Here is a 20831-nt window from a genome sequence, read left to right on the forward strand (position 1 = left end):
CTGCATTTCTCTGTGGATCCTATGTATGTAGCAATGACCAGAGATTAGTGATTACTTTCACAAAAAGTCCCCCCTCCCCCATCATTCTAGTTATGGCAGGAACTGAGATCTCCCAGGGAGAGTATGTAGCACTAGAAGAGGGAAGAGGATACCAGTATTTTAAATTAGAGGCAAAGGAGTCTTAAAAAATGAAAGCAGAGGGGTAGAAGTAAAACCAGAAGAGAATGTTATAAAAGATCCAAAGGAAGAGAGTACTTGAGCAAGAGTGAGTAACTGTATCAACTGTTGCAGAGATCAGGAAGGAAGAGACCTGAGAAGTATTTCTTGGGTTTAGCCACGAGAAGGTCACTAATGTCTCTGGCTAAGGTGGCTTCAGTGATGTGCTATGCCTCAAGTAAACTGAGGAATGACTGAAATATAGTGAAAACATAGAAGAGGTACGGACTACTCAAGAGGCTTGGCTATAAAAGGGAAGAGAAAAAGGGATAGTTAGAGGACTGGGGTAAAGGACAAAGAATTTTCCCCTTTAAAAAAGAAATAAGGCTTGAAAACAGATTGAGCATGTTTAAGTACACATGGGAAAGAACTAAAAAAGAGAAGTTAAAGAAGAGAAAATCGATACTGCCACTCCTTGGAAAGGTGGAAGGGAAAGATCTAACGTCCAGGTGAAACGACGATTCTCAAACAGGAGAAGGTACAGGACATCTTCCCATGTATGGGTAGAAGTAAGTACTGAAGTTTGACAGTGGGAATTTGAGTGAGTTCTCATCTGAAGAGACTACCATTCCCATGTGAAATACTGCAAGTTATCTGAGAAAATGAGGAAGGAAGTAGTAATGTTAGATGTTTGAGGATAAGAAGGTTTTAAAAGACCACTGAAGTTATTGAGAATGAAAAAGAGGTGACGACAGATACAAAAGTTCACTGGCAAATGCTGAAAGCTTACTTGAGGTTGGAGATCATGAAGGTCTCCAATAAATGATAGAAATAACTAAGAATTCACTCTATGGCAGCAGTGAGATGATATAAAAGGTAGAAAAGCCAAAGGTATAAATCTCACTCTGGAAAAAAATTTTAAGGTAAATTATCACGTTTTAGTGTAAAATGATGATTTAATGTCAGAGAAACCCGCTCGCAAATCTTAGCTACTAAGTGTGTGACTTTGGGCAAGTTACTTGGCTTCTCTCAAAAGTCCAATCTCCTGTAAAATATAGACATTTCCTCTGATTGCTGTGAAACTAAATGATAAAATACATGTCAAAGGCTCAGCATGATACCCAGTATATAGTAAATCCTCAATAAATGTTATATATTTGAATAAAATATTTAATGATAATTTTTAAGACATTGGAGTTTGTTTTACATGAAACAGGTATTATACAAAGCAAACTGGAAAGATTTAGAAGGGATAAAAAAAGTAGGAAATTGAATCTACAGAGAAAAAAAGAGTATTACAGAGACGATCATTAGAAGAGCTCAATTCTTGGACAATGACCAAAGATAACAAAGAGGTAAAGCATGATGGATTTAGCTGGCCATAAAGTTAAACAAACAAAAATCCCAGGAGTCCTCTGGTGGATGAAAAGTCAACAGCCTCGTCTGTGCACAGTGCAATTTCTGAAACTGGCCTAAGGTTCTGAAGTTTTACAATTTGAATTCTACAAGTAGGTAGTTGAGGCAAGAGACCCAGGGGAAGGAAGCCAAACTTTCCTTCTAATTCTAAATAAATAATCTCTACTTTAGAAGAGCTTTCACTTCTTTATTACATAAGCATAATGCATTGATATCTACTTTTGTGCATTTGTTAATACAGTTTTCCATATGAGTACTTTTCTCTCTTCATTTCCCCTCAATTTTTACCCATAGTTTGATTCAATTTAAGCCTTTTCTATACCTCTTACATCTGCAAAAACATCTGTATATTATATATGTACTGTTCATATTTATTCCATGTGCAATCAACATCCAGTTTAAGTTCGGAAAGGGTAAAACCCAAGATTTATACTGCCTAGCAGTGCTAAACACATTGTAGGTGCTTAGATGCTTCAGGACAAAAGGTCAGGTGGTTTTACTAAAGAACTGCATGGATACCAGTTTTCCTATTTCAATCTTTCAACAAGTTGTACTACCATAAGTTAAGAAAAATACAGAATATAAAACAGCTATTGGTAAGCTTTTTCTTAAAGAGTCAGAAAATAAGTTTTTCAGACTTGTAAACTGTACATACAGCCTCTGTTGAAACTATTCAACTCTGCCCTTGTACCACAGAAGCAACCATAGACAATGTACAAATAATTAAGCATGGTTGTGTTCTAATAAAACTTTATTTAGAGATAGGTCACTGGCCCACAGGCTATAGTTTGCCAACTTGTGCATAATAGGGCAAATGCTTAGAATTTATTACATGGTGTAGAAGAAAATATATAACTCAGCAATTTCAAAAAGGTTGAAGGCAACTGATGAGAAAATATCATAATATCCTGTGAGGGATATATTGAGAGTGCTTAGTTTTTGTTATTACATGAAATAATAACAAATTAAAATTGTGAAAAGAGTGGCAGATTCTAAGGTGAGCCCCATAATTCCTATTTCCTGGTATTCATGCTTTTGTATAATCTCCTCTTTTTGAGTGTGTGTGTGGAAGCTGTGACTTGTTTCTAACCAGAAGAATATGGCAAAGGTAGTGGGATGTCACCCTTCTATTACATAAGACTATAATGTCTGTCTTGCTGAGGTATATTCTTCTTCACTGGTTTTGAAGAAATAAGATACCATGTTGTGAGCTGCCCTTGACTGACAAGGCAGCAGGGCACTGAATGCTGCCAACAACCATGTGAGCTTGAAAGCAGATCCTTCCCCTGCCAAGACTTCAGATGAGAACTCAGACCTGAGTCTGACTGTTGGCTTGCAGAGGACCCTGATAAACTTTGCTTGGACTCCCAACATACACAAATCATGGGAAAATAAATGTGTTTTTTTTTTAAAGATTTTTTATTTATTTATTTGACAGAGAGAGAGAGCACAAGCAGAGGGAACAGCAGAGGGAGAGGGAGAAGCAGGCCCCCCGCTGAGCAGGGAGCCCAATGTGGGGTTCGATCCCAGGACCCTGGGACCATGACCTGAGCCGAAGGCAGACACTTAACCAACTGAGCCACCCAGGAGCCTCAATAAAATAAATGTATTTTGTTTTAAAACTAAGTTTGTATTAATACTGTTACACAGTAATAGGTAACCAATACAAAAGTTACACTGATAGCTAGTTGTAATTGTCTAACAGTATATCATTTATTTCCTACTTCTGAACTAAAATGATATAATTAACTTTAGAGATTAATTTAAAAATAATGCACTCATAAGTGTCACATAACTTGTATTTTATTTATTTATTTTTTAAAGATTTTATTTATTTATTTGACAGAGGCAGAGACAGCAAGAGAGGGAACACAGCAGGGGGAGTGGGAGAGGGAGAAGCAGGCTTCCTGCCGAGCAGGGAGCCCGATGTGGGGCTCGATCCCAGGAGCCTGGGATCATGACCTGAGCCGAAGGCAGACGCTTAACGACTGAGCCACCCAGGCGCCCCACATAACTTGTATTTTAATGACTGACAACTTCTATTAAACCTTTTGATGCTCAATATCGCTGCAAACAGATTAAGATCCTTTATTTTAAAAGAAGCTATATAAACTCTAAATATTTACGCCATTCCTTCACTTTTGATACTTTTAAGATGTCCCAAATTTATCTTTGTGCCAGACTGTCAGAAAGCAATTTAAATATAAACATCTCAAAACCCAGTCCAGTACGAAAGAATGAAACATGTTTCAGGAAAAGTCTATCTTTGATTTTCTAAGTAAATGTAGGGGTACCTTGGTTATTCAATTGAGAATGGCATGTTATAAATCCATATTCATTTATTCAGCTGTATTTGGAAGATCTAAAATAGATCTACCCTGGGTTTCTGGCAGTGCTATCTCTAGTTTTCATAGTTCTATTGCTACTGAAACTGTAAATACATTGCTCTGCAAGCCCATACTCATGTGCATGTACACACTTATGCACACAATTACCTTGGTAAGTGAATAATCTCTTTTAAGAGAAATGGTTAAAAACTTGACAATCTATAATGAAAATCTATTAATGCAAACCATCTTCACACTTTAATTTTCTTTAACTTCTGGAATAAAAAAAAAATCTTTGCGTGATGAGCAATATAGTAATGCCCTATGCTCCTATCCACTGACTTTAAATCTCCATAATTGGTTTATATTTGGAGCTATTGAACCATTTTTTAAAAAAGATTTTATACATTTGAGACAGAGATGCAGAGAGAAAGAGCATGAGCAGGGGGAGAGGCAGAGGGAGAGGGAGAAGTAGGCTCCCTGCTGAGCCAAGAGCCCGATGTGGGGCTCGATCCCAGGACCCTGGAATCATGACCTGAGCCGAAGGCAGACGCTTAACCATCTGAGCCACCCAGGCACCCCTGAACCATTTTTTAAGGCAGACTTCATCTACTATACAAGTTGCACACACATGAGCAGGGGGAAGGGCAGAGGGAGAGGGAGAGAGAGAATCCCAACCAGACTCCTCACCGAGCTAGAGCCCAGCAGGGGGCTTGATCCCAGTACCCTGAGAGCATGACCTTAGCTGAAATCCAGAGTTGGCCACTTAACCGACTGAGTTGCCCAGGGGCCCCATGGAGATATTTTATTTTATTTTATTATTTTATTTTATTTTATTTTATTTTTTTAAAGATTTTATTTATTTGAGAGAGAGAGAATGAAAGAGAGAGAACACATGAGAGGGGATAGGGTCAGAGGACGAAGCAGACTCCCCGCCGAGCAGGGAGCCCGATGCAGGACTCGATCCAGGGACTCCAGGATCATGACCTGAGCCGAAGGCAGTCACTTAACCAACTGAGCCACCCAGGCGCCCTGGAGATATTTTATTTTAGAGAGAGAGAGAAAACAAGCAGGGGGAGGGGCAGAAGGGAAGGGAGAGAATCTCAAGCAGAGCCTGAGGATGGAGCCCAACATGGGGTTCTATCCCATGACACTGAGATCATGACTTGAGCTGAAACCTAGGGTCGGATGCTTAATTGACTGAGCCACCCAGGTGCCCCTTGCTTTAAGGTTTTCTAAAGAAAAGCTAATAGATGATGAAACTAAATTTATCACAGTTATGCATATTTTCAAAAATCTTTAACACTTAGAAGTTGATAGTAGGGCATAAATAATACTGAGAAGATTCAAAATACTAGCTTTACAGAGAAACCAGACTATAAAGGCAAGGCCTTTGCCTTATACCTGTCATATTCTTTTATTCAATCATTAATTCAACAGTTACTGAATACCTACTATATGTTGGTGAATTGATATTTCATCAAAGATAGACTTTTTAAAAAGTCTGTTGCTATGCTTTAGTTATTCTTATCTGAGCTTTTCCTTATTACTCACTATAAAAAAAAACAAACTCCTTTGCTAGACCATCAAGTTCATTAGGGATGTGTTCTATTCCCATACAACTGCAGACAACAATGTCACTATGCTTTTGCTACTGTATAACAAGGATGCCCCATCCTCCAGCTTTGTGTAACATGGATCTCAGTTCCTTTCCCTCTCACTAGCAGTGTCATCAGAGTACAGATTTCTACTAACAATCTGTTCATGGCAATTTAGGCTTTCTCTAATTAATATGCTCCTCAAAAACCCTTCCAGCTTTTGCCTACTACCTGGTTCCAAAGCCACACTCATATTTTTTAGTATTTGTTATGGAAGCACCCAACTGCAAGATACCAAAATCTGTTATGAAGTAACATTGTCAATATTTGCAGAAGATGACTGCCTACTCATAATATTCAAGTGAATCTATAAACTATTCCAAAAGTTGCTGGTTATAAGATCAATATACAAAAATCAATAGCAGGCCCTTGTTCTAGCTACAACCCATGTTAAAATGTAATAATAGAAACACCTATTATGGTATTTAACTTATTATATTGTAATTATTTGCTTTACCGATGTCTCCTCCATAGGTGCAAAGTTCCTTAAGGGAAGAGAGTATCTGATTTATATTTGTAACCCCAATATCTAGCATACATCCATGTGTTCAATGAACATTTATTGAATGAATTATCAATCATCACTGGATCCTTAGTATCATTCACAGATACTTCCCCTTGAGAAAAGAATTAAAATTTAGTTGCACATTTTAAAAACTATTATAGTAACTCTCCAGATTTTTAGTCATCAAAGCGAAAAGTCCCAGGCCCAAATGAGGAAATGCCATTCTTCACTTTTCACTTGTTCGGACTGGTAAAGATTTAAATGTTTGGTAATGTCAAGGGTGAAGGTGAACTCACTGGTGTATTCTTTTAACTGTTGACTGAAGTAAAAGATGGCATATCCCTCTTGGGAGAAAAATCTAATAATATCTAATACAATTTAACATGCCTCAACTAACCGAGTCTGTATCTTGGAATTTATTCTACAGATATTTACAAATGTTTGCAAAGCTTATATACAAGATTATGTACATAGCACTCTTAGCAATAGAAGAATGGAACTTAAATTCATCAATAGAGAATTATTTAAATAAATTATGGCACATCCATATAATGAAATCTTATGCAGTTGTTAGGATAGCATGTAATTGCACATAGACTGATCTCTAAGATGTATTAAGTGGAAAAAGCAGAGTGTCCCCATGTTTATTACTTTAGTAGAAATATTTGGGGAGGATACCAGGACAGTATTGTCTCTGAGTACAGGGACTGAGCACCTCAAAGGACAACCTAATATTCTCTACATATCCCTTTGTATTTTATGTATTTATTTATTGACATTAAAATTGAAATATTTTGTCCATAAAATCCTTCATTCATTCCTTATTTACTAAAAGATAAGTTTTTAAAAATGAGACTGACATCACCATTTCTAGAACTTCTCAATTACAGGGTATTTCTCTGTCTTATGTCTACTGTTAGGAATAATTCTGTACCTCAGGTTCTTAAATAGTACTTTAAAGACTGATCGGTGGCACAAATATTTTACAGAACATATTTTATTTAATTTTTTATTAAATGTTGTCTATTATTCAGAGACTTGGGCACTAAGCCCTAGGTAAGTGTCCAGAAAATTATATTGTAGTGATCGAAGTGAATGGCTGGTAAGAACGTGGCAGGTATTTTGCAACCAAGAGCTGCATGGAAATTAATGGTTGGGTTCAAATATGATGACTGAACACAGAACCAAAATGACTCAATGGCATGATTTTTAAAAATTAATGTATTTTAGGTAGCAATAAGCTGCAACTATATAAATCAATCTTTAACAAATATTGCACACCTGAAAAATCTTAATAGCCTTTGTATATTGTTTTACTATTATGGAGACAAAACTTTCTGACTGGAATGAAGAAATGCTGATTATGTAAAATAGGAACATTTTTTCTTCTGTAAAAAGTCTAATTTGGGGGCACGTGGGTGGCTTAGTCATTAAGCGTCTGCCTCCGGCTCAGGTCATGATCCCAGGGTCCTGGGATCGAGCCCCACATCGGGCTCCCTGCTCAGCGGGAAGCCTGCTTCTCCCTCTCCCACTCCCCCTGCTTGTGTTCCCTCTCTCACTGTCTCTCTCTATCAAATAAAATCTTAAAAAAAAAAAGTCTAATTTTATTATTAATTTTTTTGTTGAAGTACAGTTGACACACAATGTTACATTAGTTTCAGGTGTACAACATATTGATTCAACAATTCTATACCTTTATGCTACGTTTACCACAAGTGTGGCTACAATCTGTCATCATATAACCCTATTATAATACCATTGACTACAATCCCTATGCTTTACCTTTCACCCCTGTGATGAATGCATTCCATAACTGGAAGCCTGTACCTCCCACTCCCCTTCACTCATTTTACCCCTCCTCCCCCCACCGTCCTCTCTTCTGGCAACCACCAGTTCTTTTAAAAAAAAAAAAAAGAATTTTTTGGCATTGCTGCAACTTCTGTCCTTATTGTGAATTAATTAAATGAGGGCTCTTTCAAGTTTAGTAATTTGAAAATTTATTAAAAGAAAAAAACCCCCACAAATGTAGGCTTAATTTACTATTTAAAACTTTATTCTAAAAAGGTACAAAACTCCTATTTTACTTGTTATGGCTATTAAATAAAGCATGTAAGAAAGCTACAGAGCACAGTTATAAAAACATGGGCTTTTCAGTCATACCAGAATTCAAATCCTAGTTCTTTCACTCGCTATGTGATAATGGGAAAGTTACTGCACCCCTCTGAGCCTTATTTCTTAAAAGTATAAGATGGGAATAATATGGATTACATGTAACATTTTACAAAGTTGTTATATTAATAGAAAAACCATGTATAAAACCCTTAGCACAGGGCACCTGGGGGGTTCAGTTGGTTAAGTGTCTGCCTTCAGCTCAGGTCATGATCTCAGGGTCCTGGGATTGAGCCCCGAGATGGGCTCAGCAGGGAGCCTATTTCTCCCTCTCCCTCTGCCCGCTTTTGCTCTTTCTCTCTCAAATAAATAAAAAGTAAAATCTAAAAAAATAAAACACTTAGCACAATACTGACCCATAGTAAGATTTTTAGGGCAGCTCTCACTATTATTATTACTCTTTAATTATCCAGCAGAGATGGGTAATAAGATGTACTACACATCTCTTTTGAGTTTTCCAGATAGAGCTTCATTTATTAGACAAATGCTTCTGTACATACCAAATTTAAAACACCACCATTTTGCAGTCCTGGGGCAGGGTAACACATTTCATTGCTACCTTAAGAGATGTCAATGAATATAAAATAACTTCATTGGTTCCTAGAAATAATAATTCTGTCTAGATTATCACATTTTATAGTCTCAATATGCTGAGTATAGGCACAGTAAATTTGGAATATTGTATTCAGTTGTGAGTACAGTTGAAGAGACAATGCCTGTATGATAGGTGTGACAAAAGAACAACCAGGATAGTGAGGAACATGAAAACTACAACACATAAAAAACAGTTTAAGAAACTGTCTCTATTTCATTTAGAGAAGATTTGAGGTAATAAAATATTTTCAAATATTTTAAGTGTGTCACGCGATGAAGTATACAAGTTAATTCTGTATTGCATCAGAGAACAAAATTAGAAACAAATCTGTTGAATTACTTAGATTAAACATTAATATAAAGAACTTTCTGGGGCGCCTGGGTGGCTCAGTTGGTTAAGCGACTGCCTTCGGCTCAGGTCATGATCCTGGAGTCCCGGGATCGAGTCCCACGTCGGGCTCCCTGCTGAGCAGGGAGTCTGCCTCTCTCTCTGACCCTCCCCCCTCTCATGCTCTCTATCTCATTCTCTCTCTCAAATAAATAAATAAAATCTTAAAAAAAGAAAGAAAGAAAGAAAGAAAGAAAGAAAGAAAGAAAGAAAGAAAAAGAAAGAAAGAAAGAAAGAAAGAAAGAAAGAAAGAAAGAAAGAAAGAAAGAAAGAAAGAAAGAAAGAAAGAAAGAAAGAAAGAAAGAAAGAAAAGAAAGAACGAACGAACTTTCTGGGGCACCTGGGTGGCTCAGTGGGTTAAGTGTCTGCCTTCGGCTCAGGCTGTGATCTCAGGGTGCTTGGATCGAGCCCTGCATCGGGCTCCCTGCTCAGCAGGGAGTCTGCTTCTCCCTCTCCCTCTGCGGCTCCCTCTGCCTGTGCTTGCTCTCTCTCTCTCTCTCTCAAATAAATAAATAAGATCTTTAAAAGAAATAAAGAACTTTCTAATAAATCACAGTATTTTCAATGATAATGCATAGTTTTGTGAAGTAGTGAGCCCTTTAAATTATATAATCTGTATTCAAATTGTGTTTGATACTGTCAAAATGATGGAAAAGTGATTTATGGCTAGTTGGGAACTTTGACTATGTAACTGCCAAGGCTTATTTCAATTCCAGATTCTATGATCTAAACTAAACAATAAGGCAAATAGGATTATGTATATATAATTAAATAAGAACTATTAGCACTTAAACATGAAAAAATATGCTTTATCCATCTGTTACTTTTCTTTCAATAAGAAGAAAATAATAATAAAAATGTATGATATATGTACAATGGACTTATTGGTACATCAACTTCTCAAATTAATCACTATAATAATCCCACTATAAATACAGAGATTTAAAAAAAAAATCAGTGTGCATTAACTTTAACCTTTTTAAAAAGAAATGGAGGAAAATGCACTGTGAACATTTTTAAATTACCAGAGTTATATTTTCAGATATACTTGCTTCATTTATTTCAAGTTCAGATCAACATTTGAATTCAAATTAAAACTTAAGGTATTTCCTTTCTAATTTACTTTAACTCTTATAGAAAGTTATATATTTAGTATCAGAATCGGCAAACCCATGAAATCATTATGCACAATAGAAAACTCTAATCAGGAAGAACAAAATGTGTATGCTATACTAACCAATTAGAAGAACTGTTCCAACAGCCAAACCTCCACCTGGAAATGAAACAAAACCAAGAAGAAAATTAATCTACCCTTTCATACACATTATCTTTAGCATAAAAGTTAAGCTTTATCAAGGACAGCAACTTGACTAACTTTAAAATTGCAGATGAGAACAACATTTTAATTACCTTTGCAATACTTTGCTTAAGGTGCTATTATGAAATAATTACATATTATATGTAATTATACACTACACATTACAATTACTTTCATAATATACTGTACTATCCTCCCTTCTCCTGTGATAGGACCATGCAGCATTCAACATAACTGTGGTTATGTGTTCTAATAATGTTATATTTAGTACTTGTTAATAAATTAACTCAATAGCCAAGACCTAAATGTTCACAGTAACTTAATACTACAGAAGTACAACATAGGAAAGGTTATTATAATAGAAATTCCACTTTAATATTTACACTCAAATTTAATGTCTTGGGGGAGGAAAAACCTGATAATTAAAAGTAATTCTTTTTTTCAATATGAATAATATACACAAAGACTGGACATACTCTTAAATACATTTAGAATTTAAAATAAACAATGTTTTCATAATTTCAAACAAAAAAGTCACAATCACAAAATACATTTTTAATAATAGCAGAAAATGTTCTTTTGAATATCTGAATTAGGGCAATACAGTTATGAGCATATAACTCAAATAGTGGTTCAATAAAAATCAATTTAAAATCAAATTGTAGAAAACGAGAACTACACTAGAAAGACATTTGAGTACAAATATTTTGTGCAACATTTGTAAAAACACTTGTAAAAGTATTACTATTTGTAATTGTTATAAATTACACTAGCAAATTCACTTAAAAAAGAATAAAATATGTATATCAAAGAATGAAATGTATTTAAAGTAATTTAAAAAGAAAGTACTCAAAATTGTTGGATAATTGAAGACAATCCTACCAGTGTCTTTTGGTTTTGGTGCATAAAACTGTGAAAGAAACATTTAGAATACCAATAAAGAACTTTTCCTCCAACAAATTTTGTAGTGGCAAACATTATATAGAAAAACTTAGTATGAAAAGTTCCTTTGATAGTGTTTACTTTTTGCCTTGCAAATATGCATAAATGTTATATTTCAAAGAGTTTGAAATTTGGTAACATATATGAACATAGAATACAATGCAAAATTTGGTGACTTTATGACTCTGAATAGAATATTTCAAATTGCTAGAGAAGATTTTAAGAAGAAACTAGTACTTTATGTATTTTTATGTTTAGGTGGATTTGTTATAGGACTAAATATATATTTTAATTTCACATTTAGATAGGTTCTTTCAATATAGCATTTAAAGCCATACCAGACTACACAGGATAACTTCAAATTTTGTTCTAACTAAGAGATTCACATAAACTGAAATATATAGGACGATAACAACCATAAAGGATCTGAGCAAAAAGATTTTCTCTGAGATAAGATTAGGTTAAATGTCTACTTTTACAGTGTGTGCTATATATAGACCACTACTAATTTTTTAATCCATTTTGAGCACTTTTTTTATTAATGCATTTTGAGCCTTTTAAATTACTTTCCAGTTCCTTATTTCTCTTTTACATGCAAAAACAAGCATTTAAATACCTAATCACCATTCTGTGTATATTTAAGACAAACTAATAGATGTACATAACAGATACTGCAGTGTCTAGTCTAGAGCAGGTACTATTAAAAAGTTACCTGGTTTTCTTTCCTTAACCTATTTCTTATAGGAAGACTTAGATTTCTTATCTAGACATCTCTGGGTCTATGTTCATGTAGCCTGAAATTAAGAATTTATGTAAGACCTACAACTGGAATAGTTAGATACAGAATTTTTTTTGTGAATGTCATTCACAGTGGGACTATTAAGAACAGATCCAGGAATAGTTTCCCAATTAAAGGAAATGATACCTAGCTCACGTGTCTGGCTCAGAGAGGTACTCAGTAAGAGCCGTTACCATTCTGGCTTATTTTTCATTAAAGATATACCATTATTTGATAAATAGGGATCACTATAATAGTAAGAGTAAGACTACTTCCCATTGATGAACTAGTTAAGCAAAGCATTATACAAATGAGAGAACACTAAAAAGGTAATTTTCTGTCAGAATTATACAAATAATCCAGTTTCAGATAATTCAGGAAATGCCACCTAATTAAATTTTAAATCTTATGTACATTAAATTTCTAATGTTTGGAAAATTTGAACATTACTTAAAACAAATGAGGACAAAACTTTAATCAGACATCTGAATATTCTATCAGGACTTCTCTTACAAAAAGGCAATTATCTTTTCTTCTAAAGGGCTCTACCACGTAAATTCACTAGACTTAAATTTGGATGGCTTAAACAAAGGTTGGTCATTTTGAAGGTTGGTCATGGGGAATAAGATGAAGCCACTTATTAACTATTATAAAAATCAACCTTTTATTCTGTGTATGAGGGAAAATGATTTGACATGTACATATATACACATATATAGCAGCAAAGTTCCTCTATTCTTCCAAATTTCAGGGTGACGAGACCTCACATTTCCCTAAAATACCTCTGTATAAGGTATTTTGATATATCTCACTTGATATACTGAGGTTCTAACTGTATGTTAAGTTTGAATAAGTTTGTAGCCATGTACTCATAAAAATAAAAAGCTTCAGCCACCAACCATGACAGGATATCTTGACATGATACATTCAACCAAAGCTCATTTTAATAGATCTTTAAATTCAGAAATCCATTAGTAATTTTAATTAATTTCAAAAGCAACACAAAGTTCACATTAATAGTTCCCAATTAAAATAGACTATCTTTTCCCATTAGTTCACTAAAATGTTTGGCAGGTAACAGGTAAGGAAGCAATCATCCTATTTCTGTGATGAAACATAAGGAGTAAAAGGGTCTTGTTTATGGTATCCTCTCCTCTTTAATCAGATCTTAGAGAATTCATCAATACATTGAAGTCACTAAGCAAATAAACTCTTGGTTTTACTTATAGATCTCAAGAAGTCGATTTCCAGCTTACTAAAAATACAGGTAGAATAGTTTACCAACACATAAGATTATGAGCTTGAAAGCTTGAAGATTCTTTGCAAGTTTGATATTTTAAAGTGTTAATTTAATCAAAATTTAACATTTTAAGAAATGACACAGCATTTTGTCTTAAACTAGAAAAAAAATCTAATACTTTAGAAAACATTATCAGAAAATTAAGATCTTATTAGGTGACAATTATCTTCTGATTTTAGGATTTTTAAAATATGATGGAAAGGGTTATTTTATTCATGTGAATAGTAACCAAATGATTTTTTAAATTAAAAAAAATTTTTTTACAGTTTTTTTTTTTTTTTTAAATAGGTTCCATGCCCAATGTGGAGCTTGAGCCCATGACTCTGAGATGAAGAATCACATATTCTACCAACTGAGCCAGCCAGGAGCCCCAGAAAATTATATTAAAGGGAGAAAATTCAATCCCCATACACTTCCCAAAGCAAATCTCTAATTAAGCTATTAATTAATTTTGGGTAAGCAAGGTCAAATTAATATATTAGGATATAATGACCCAGAAGTGATACCTTACTTTGTAAGGGCCTCTCCTTTTTCAAAGTTACAGGAAGCAAAAGGGAAAAGAAATAAAAGTCATAAAAGGTAACAGTAATTTATATCATTCCTTTCTATAAAGGAATAGTTTTGTATAAAATTATAGAAGGTCATTTTAGGGAAAACGCAATGTACAAAAAGTTCATATCCCTTCCTTTGTTCATAGCAATGTCCTGAACTACTTAATTAATGCCATACCTCTAATTAAATTGCAATTTATTTCATTAACAAGTCTACTTTTTCTTCTCTCTCTGGGAGGTAGGAAACATCCTGACAACTCTTGATTATCACAACTATTAGCTGGGCAAATACAGGAAACAAAATAGAAAAAGCTATTAACAGTGAGAATGGTTCTGTAGATTAAATTACATCAAACAATTTTATATATTGATATAAATAAACTACATTTTCCTTAAATATATAGCCATCAGTTGCTAAACTATCATAATCATAAAAATAAGGATTATTTTTAATATATAGTCCAAACTCAATGTACATCCCACATTCTAATTAAGATACAGTGGAGCAAAGGAAATAAGCCCACCAGTATTTACTTTTTGACATTAGCCTTGAAAATGGCAGCTACCATCAAGCTTCTTTGGAGTATTCTTCTGGGACTATTCTTTATCCCAAATCCCTATCTTCCCATTCACTTGACTGTCAAAATTGAGTAAATTCCAAACAGCACATAAAATAAGCCAGTCAAACCTCAGAAATCACCCTTCCTTAAAGTACCTTTTTGAAGGATGAGGCTGGGGGAGAATTCCCCGTTAGACAATATGATCCTAAGATGAGTTACACCTTTTACCCTAGAAAAAAAGAAATTCTGCCAGAATCCCTTATTTACTGTAAACTTTTTGGCGATTCCTAGAAGAAGGGAATTGAAATATTTATATATAGTGTCCTCATATAACAACATAAGTGTCCTGGAAGGACAGGGTTGAGAAGCTAGGTTAGAAAACTTAGAAGTTGAAAAATTCCAATGTGGTCAACTTGGGAAATGTATATCAATATTTAACTAAATTTAAGTTGTCAGAACAAAAGTTTTTGATATGATTAGATCATGTTTAAAAGATGCTGATATAGGGAATTGTCAAATTCATGAAGCACTTGGGAGTAGGAATGGAAATAGTAGCATATCTTCAAATGACCAACATTCAATTTGCCTATATATTTAAAAATATACTTAAATATATTTTGAATCTATGCTTAAAATTACATTGACATCACAGTGGTAGTAAAATATCACTGCACTGCATGGCAGTGACAATACAATATTTACTTGTTTTACAGTAACCACAGAATAGATTTAGGCAACAATCACAATGTCATAGTATAGTTTCACCATTCTGATATCATAACATCCTATTATCATTATATCTTGTCACAATATGGTTATATTAGGCTTGTCACAATCTGAGTCCAATATTTTAGAATAACAAGATAATCTGAATTACTTATATTTATGTGTATACACATTAGCAGCCAAATGTTTCACTTCCAAATAATGTTTTAATGAAAAACGAATGGATTTGCTCTACAGAGCCACACAAAATAAAAAATAATACAAAAATGCCATTAAGAACTTAACAACTAAAATACTTCTGGACATATTTATTATTCCAAATGTACTAACTCCTATTATAACAACCTCTTCTGTGCACTTTGAGAGTTAACTGTATACATGAAAAACATATTTCAAAATATCCCCAAACTGATACCTATTCCAATTATCTTAAACAAACACCAATTTTTAGCATAAGCTTGTTACAAATACTAGTGTCCCTCACAAGGAAATCTGGAATATTTTTATATTACAGTTCATGTTTATATCACTGTAGAAACACTCAGGTGCTTTAGGTTAGCTTTTTGGTGGGTGCTTGAAGAGACTTAAATTCATTAGTCTTAGGTTTGATAAATGCTTAAAGCCACTTCAAAAGAGTTCTCAAAAATTTGAAACAGCTGTAGCATAGTGCAGAACACTAAATTTGAAGCCTAAAGATCAGCCTACACTGTCTCTAGCGTTATGATTCTGTTCATGTCACTGTACCTAAGTCTGCTTCTAGAGCTCACACATAAGTCATCCTACCTCTTTCAATATCTCTTATCCTTTTTTCTACACATTTCTCTTCCAATCAAGAACTTAATGAGAATCAACTACATGCCAGGAATTGTGCTAGGCAAATTTTGTTATTCTAATAAGAAACTGAAGGTATAATGTCAGAAATGTGACCTTTTCGTTTGAAGAGATTCAGGATCAAGTGAATGAAATTACATATCCCCACTGAATTGGGGGTGGGGGGGGGCAAGGTAAAGACTAGGAACAGCTTCCAAACTTTAAGTTCAAATATGGGATGACACCAAGTAAAGCTCAACAGGGAAAAAAACTGGGATAAATATTTGTTAACTAGATATTTTGGATCATTTGTTTTCAGTACCATGCAATTTAGGAAAGCAAGACTTGAAACAATTAAGTGAAAATACTTAAATTTGTGTAGAAATAACCAGGATCCAGTTAAGAACATGACATAACAGAGGCAAGAAGCTGTGCTCTTTCTCACAGGTCGCTTGCCTTGTCAATTTCCTTTGCACTAAAACTATATGAAAAGTGTACCTTGAGGGGCAAAAATACAGAGAGAAATTTCAAGTATAGTACAAGAACAAGCAATGGCATTTGTAATATTTTATGAAAGTGTACAAGACTTAACTGACACATATCACACACTATATAGAAATTATGAAATATAAACACAGACCAATTTTAATGAAGCAACATTCTGATAGTAATTAACTAATTTACAAGCTCTATTAACACAGCAGCTCTGTCCTACCAATCTAATGTGGTCAATCTTTGCAACATAACAGTTACGAAACAAGCTATTCTTCAGCAGGCTTCTCATGAAAAATTGCAGAGATTATACAGGAAAGCCTAAGAACTGGACTTCTTTTGTCTCATTAAAATGTGAATTAACTTTAAACATATCGTTTGCAATGTAACTCTAGGAGGCAAAATATACAGAGAAAAAATTTAACAAAATATATACACATATATTTAACGCAGATACTAGTATGACCATCAGTATCAACAACAGTCTTTCACTACTTTGTACCCACATAATTCTTTAACATCCATTCTCTTAAAGCCAATAGAGTTTGTTTGAAGATTCAGAACCAGGAAATAAGCAGCCTGGCGGTGAAAGAGGGGAAGTTATTTTTTTTCAGCATTTTCTAATGAAGCCCATCTCTCACAATGATACAAACTTTTGTAGGTTAGGCGAAACCACGAGCTACCTGGGGTTGGCAGAAGGGTGCAATCAGAGACCAGGAGGTGATCCTGGAGTTGAAGGCCAAACCGTCTCCATATATTAATGATTCCCCCTTACTAGGTAGTATTTCTAGATAAAAGCATGTAGGGATCCCGTTGTAACCTAGAAAAGGCTGGTGGGCCAGAACCACAGTCGAAAGTGGGAGCAGTAACAGCATTTAGGAGTCTCCATGCAACCTTTCCTCCCCTCCATCTCTATCAGACCGGACTATCCTCTCCAAGTCCGAAGGCTGAGGGGTCAAAGAGAAATATGCGGTTAGGGTGGCTTCCCTGGCAGGTGCCCTCCCTAAGTTTTCCCTCTGTTGAGCCCACATCTCCGTTCTGAACCGACCTAGGAGCTGGTCCAGGGCTGGGAGCCCGGTAGATACCAGCAGCTGTCCATTCCGCACCGATGGTCGTGTGCCCGCGATGGACACCAGTCGAGAACAGCCGCTGTCGGTACCGCTTGCTCTAGGACCCTTCCTCTGGAAACTGGTGACGTTGTTCTTGCTGGTTGCAGCCACTATAGATCCAGTACTCCCAACGCCGGTGCCGCAGGTCGCCACTGCCGCCATCTTGGAGCTTCCCGCGTTGACCCAATAGGAACTCTGGGAACTCAAGCAGCAGGCCTGTCAGAGCCAGCCCCAAACACCCGCCTCCTTGCCCACTATCACCGCTCCGGTGGCCAATAGGATTGAGAGCTCTCCTTCCAATCAACCAATCGCAAGGAGTATTGCTGAAAAGTGCGCTCTGCGCGGGGACGGCGGACTTCTGCTGGGCCCAGGTGAGAAAGGCCCACCTGAGTCTTGGGTGAGAGTGTTGCTTGGTTCTTTGGGGCTAGAGGTGGGTAATATCATTTAACATTTTTCTCGTTTTGGGTGTCTTCATTAACGCAGAGTTAAAAAAGAGGCCAGTGGAGCGCTATATCCAGTAACTACCAGTGGGAACTTGCACCTTCCTTCGCTCCTTAGGAAAAAGGAAAGATACTTTCCCCCGCCCCTTTCTTTTCTGATTTCTGAGAGAAAATTCATTCCGCCCTTACCATCAGGTTTTTTGTTTGTTTGTTTGTTTTGTTTTTTTGTTTTTCTCGGAATGGTTGTGTTATATTGAAGAAATTGGAACTCTTAATGAGTTGCTTGCTGAGCATCTGGGCACAGTTAGACAGTTCCAGTGGCAGGCAGGTGGGTTGGATTTAGACCTTAAGAGGGAAAACTCTTGAGCTTTGAGGCGATTTGGTTTTCCTGTCTCAAACAGCGCATGACAAAATGTACTTCTCTGACAAGTCCCCGTGAGAAGCTTTCGTTAATTTTAATTAGTGCTTCTGGAAGTCTTGGGGCGCGTTTCCGTAAGTAGTGTGAATGACAAGTGTTACTCTGACAACCTTGTTCACACATTTAATTGTCATTTGCTGTTAAGGCAGCTGCAAAGAACAGAAAATACTTTAGGTCTCTTTCCCCAAAAAACTGGTATTAGATGTGTATGTACTTTATTTTCCTAGTGATTTGTGAACTCTGAATTGAAAGCTTTTTTATTAGCATAGGGATTTTATGTGCGGAAAAAACATGTCATTTAGAGCTGTGTCTTTGGATTTACAACTTTTTTCAAAAGTGAGCTGGGTGGAGGAGTAAGTGATTTTTAAAGGTATTCATGATTGACAAATGTCTAAACTAAAAAAAACCTCCCGAATCGTGCCTGCGCTACTGAATTATTGGTTTTGACAGTGATCTATGATACCTCATTGAAATTCTTGCCAGTGAATTGTTTTAAATCTCAGTGACTTGTTAAAACTTTTTGGCTGATTCTGTTTGATAAATTGCAATTAGTTTTGTGAAATAGTGGCTGGTGGGTTTTGTTTTTGTATTTAGAGTAAAATCTTAAGAAAGTAAAACAAACCACCTTACTATTTAGCAGTGTACCAACTGGAAAGCTTGATCAAGGTTTAGATGCTTTCATTTAGAACCTTTCCTCAGTATAAATTTTTAATCTAAATTATTCAATAAATAGCTGTTGAGTGCTTACTGTTTGCTTAGACCTAATGTGTCACTTTAGGCCTATAAAGTAAAAATGTTCTCATTTGGGGGAGACAAGATTAACACATAGAAAACAGCATAGCGCTTAAAGTGAACACATTGGACAGTATGTGCTAATTTTTTCCTGTAGTATATAAGGGCTGAGAAGATCAAAACAAAAAGGGACAAAACAGTCTAATTTCAAATGGAAACTTCTTGGATATTTTTGCTGCTTGGAAAAATTTGAAATAATAATGAACTTTTATAGGCTTTTTTACTACATATTCCCTTGTTTCCTCTCCCTTTACTTCATCCTTTAGTTTTCTAGAAGTGGTGGTATGATGCTTTGTTTATGATATTACTAGAACTGAAAAATTTTTTTTCAACTTTATAATTCAGAAAGCATGCCATATATGCACACCAAGGCATTCTTGAAATGAAGATGTATCTTGCGTATAACATTATCATAGAATAAATTTATTTAATCTGTCTTAATTTTTTTACAAAGACAAAACTTTTGCCTTCAAAGCAAATAATGCCAAATACTTGGATTTACGAGTATGTAGAGTTGAGTATAAAACATTGGAATAAATGAGGTATTTGTGGAAAGGGTATGTTTAGGTGTGGTGTTAATAATGATTAAAAACAACTTAATAATTAACAATTATTTATTGAGCACATACTAAATCCCAGGGAGTATGCTAAGCATTCAGGTTATAGGAGAAAGAATACTTAGTCTCGTTTTTCCTTGAGTTCATAGTTGGGGGAGGTAGGTGGGTAAATAGGATAATAAAGTATATTATAAGTGCTATGGAGGACAAATGCAGAATACCTAACTTGGACTGAGAGAAAGGAGAGGAGCCTTGGGAAGCTTCTCCTGAGGGGGAAGTTTAACCTGTGTGATGAAGGAAGTGTAAAAGATGAGGGCATAATAGACCGTGAAAGCCATTACAGAGAACAGGAGACTATTCCTTCAAATCTGCTCTCACTGCTTCTGTGCAAGTAGTTCTCATGATTTACACATAGTGCTAAGAAGAGACTGGAGAAGTTAGACAAAGGTCTAATTGATTTTTTTTTTTTTTAAGGTTGCGGCTCTTGTTTTTTTTGTAAAAATAATAGGAAATGGGAAATTATTGAAAAATTTTAAATAAAGCAACAACATAACGATCATATTTGATTGTTAGGTTTTGGCTAAGAGTATACCAGAAGAGAATGGATTGGCTGACTGTGGTTGGGATAAAAAGCATGGAATGAATTAAGAGATTACTATGAGGAGTACAATTGATGTGACCAAGGAAAGTTGACAGGAGGAATCAGAGATGACTAACAGATTTCTGAGCAGGTTTGTGGATGGCAGAGGATAAAGAATGAAGGAAAACAGCAAAATTTTGTAGTTATGGTGTTGGTTGTTTTAGGGAATGGGAGATCATAAAATG

The 20831-nt window shown here is 35.3% G+C and overlaps 2 protein-coding genes across 24 annotated transcripts in view; one reads left to right on the forward strand and one right to left on the reverse strand.

Annotated features, from left to right (window-relative positions):
- ELP4 (elongator acetyltransferase complex subunit 4) overlaps nucleotides 1-18007 on the reverse strand; it is a 247613-nt gene extending 229606 nt beyond the window's left edge. For 2 of the 3 annotated variants that reach the window (XM_054512002.2, XM_054512003.2), the window contains exons 1-2: nucleotides 17739-18007; nucleotides 10451-10486 (exon numbers count right to left, since the gene is read on the reverse strand). In XM_054512002.2, coding sequence (XP_054367977.1) covers nucleotides 10451-10486; nucleotides 17739-17961 — 259 coding nt within the window. In that variant the 5' untranslated portion in view covers nucleotides 17962-18007. The remainder of the gene's footprint in view (nucleotides 1-10450; nucleotides 10487-17738) is intronic. The other variant, XM_045893961.3, reaches the window with a different exon arrangement.
- An 86-nt stretch (nucleotides 18008-18093) lies between these two features.
- Nucleotides 18094-20831, forward strand: part of IMMP1L (inner mitochondrial membrane peptidase subunit 1) — an 80654-nt gene continuing 77916 nt past the window's right edge. For 3 of the 21 annotated variants that reach the window (XM_064576710.1, XM_064576713.1, XM_045893965.3), the window contains exon 1: nucleotides 18094-18170. The gene's annotated coding sequence lies outside the window, so the exon portion shown is untranslated. Of the gene's footprint in view, nucleotides 18230-20831 lie in introns of all 21 variants that reach the window. The other 18 variants (XM_054512004.2, XM_045893963.3, XM_064576709.1 and 15 more) reach the window with 12 other exon arrangements.

Source organism: Mirounga angustirostris, unplaced genomic scaffold (genome assembly GCF_029215605.1).
Source record: "Mirounga angustirostris isolate CCGP_5_RB_7025 unplaced genomic scaffold, mMirAng1.0.hap1 SCAF_13, whole genome shotgun sequence".
Taxonomy (NCBI): domain Eukaryota; kingdom Metazoa; phylum Chordata; class Mammalia; order Carnivora; family Phocidae; genus Mirounga; species Mirounga angustirostris.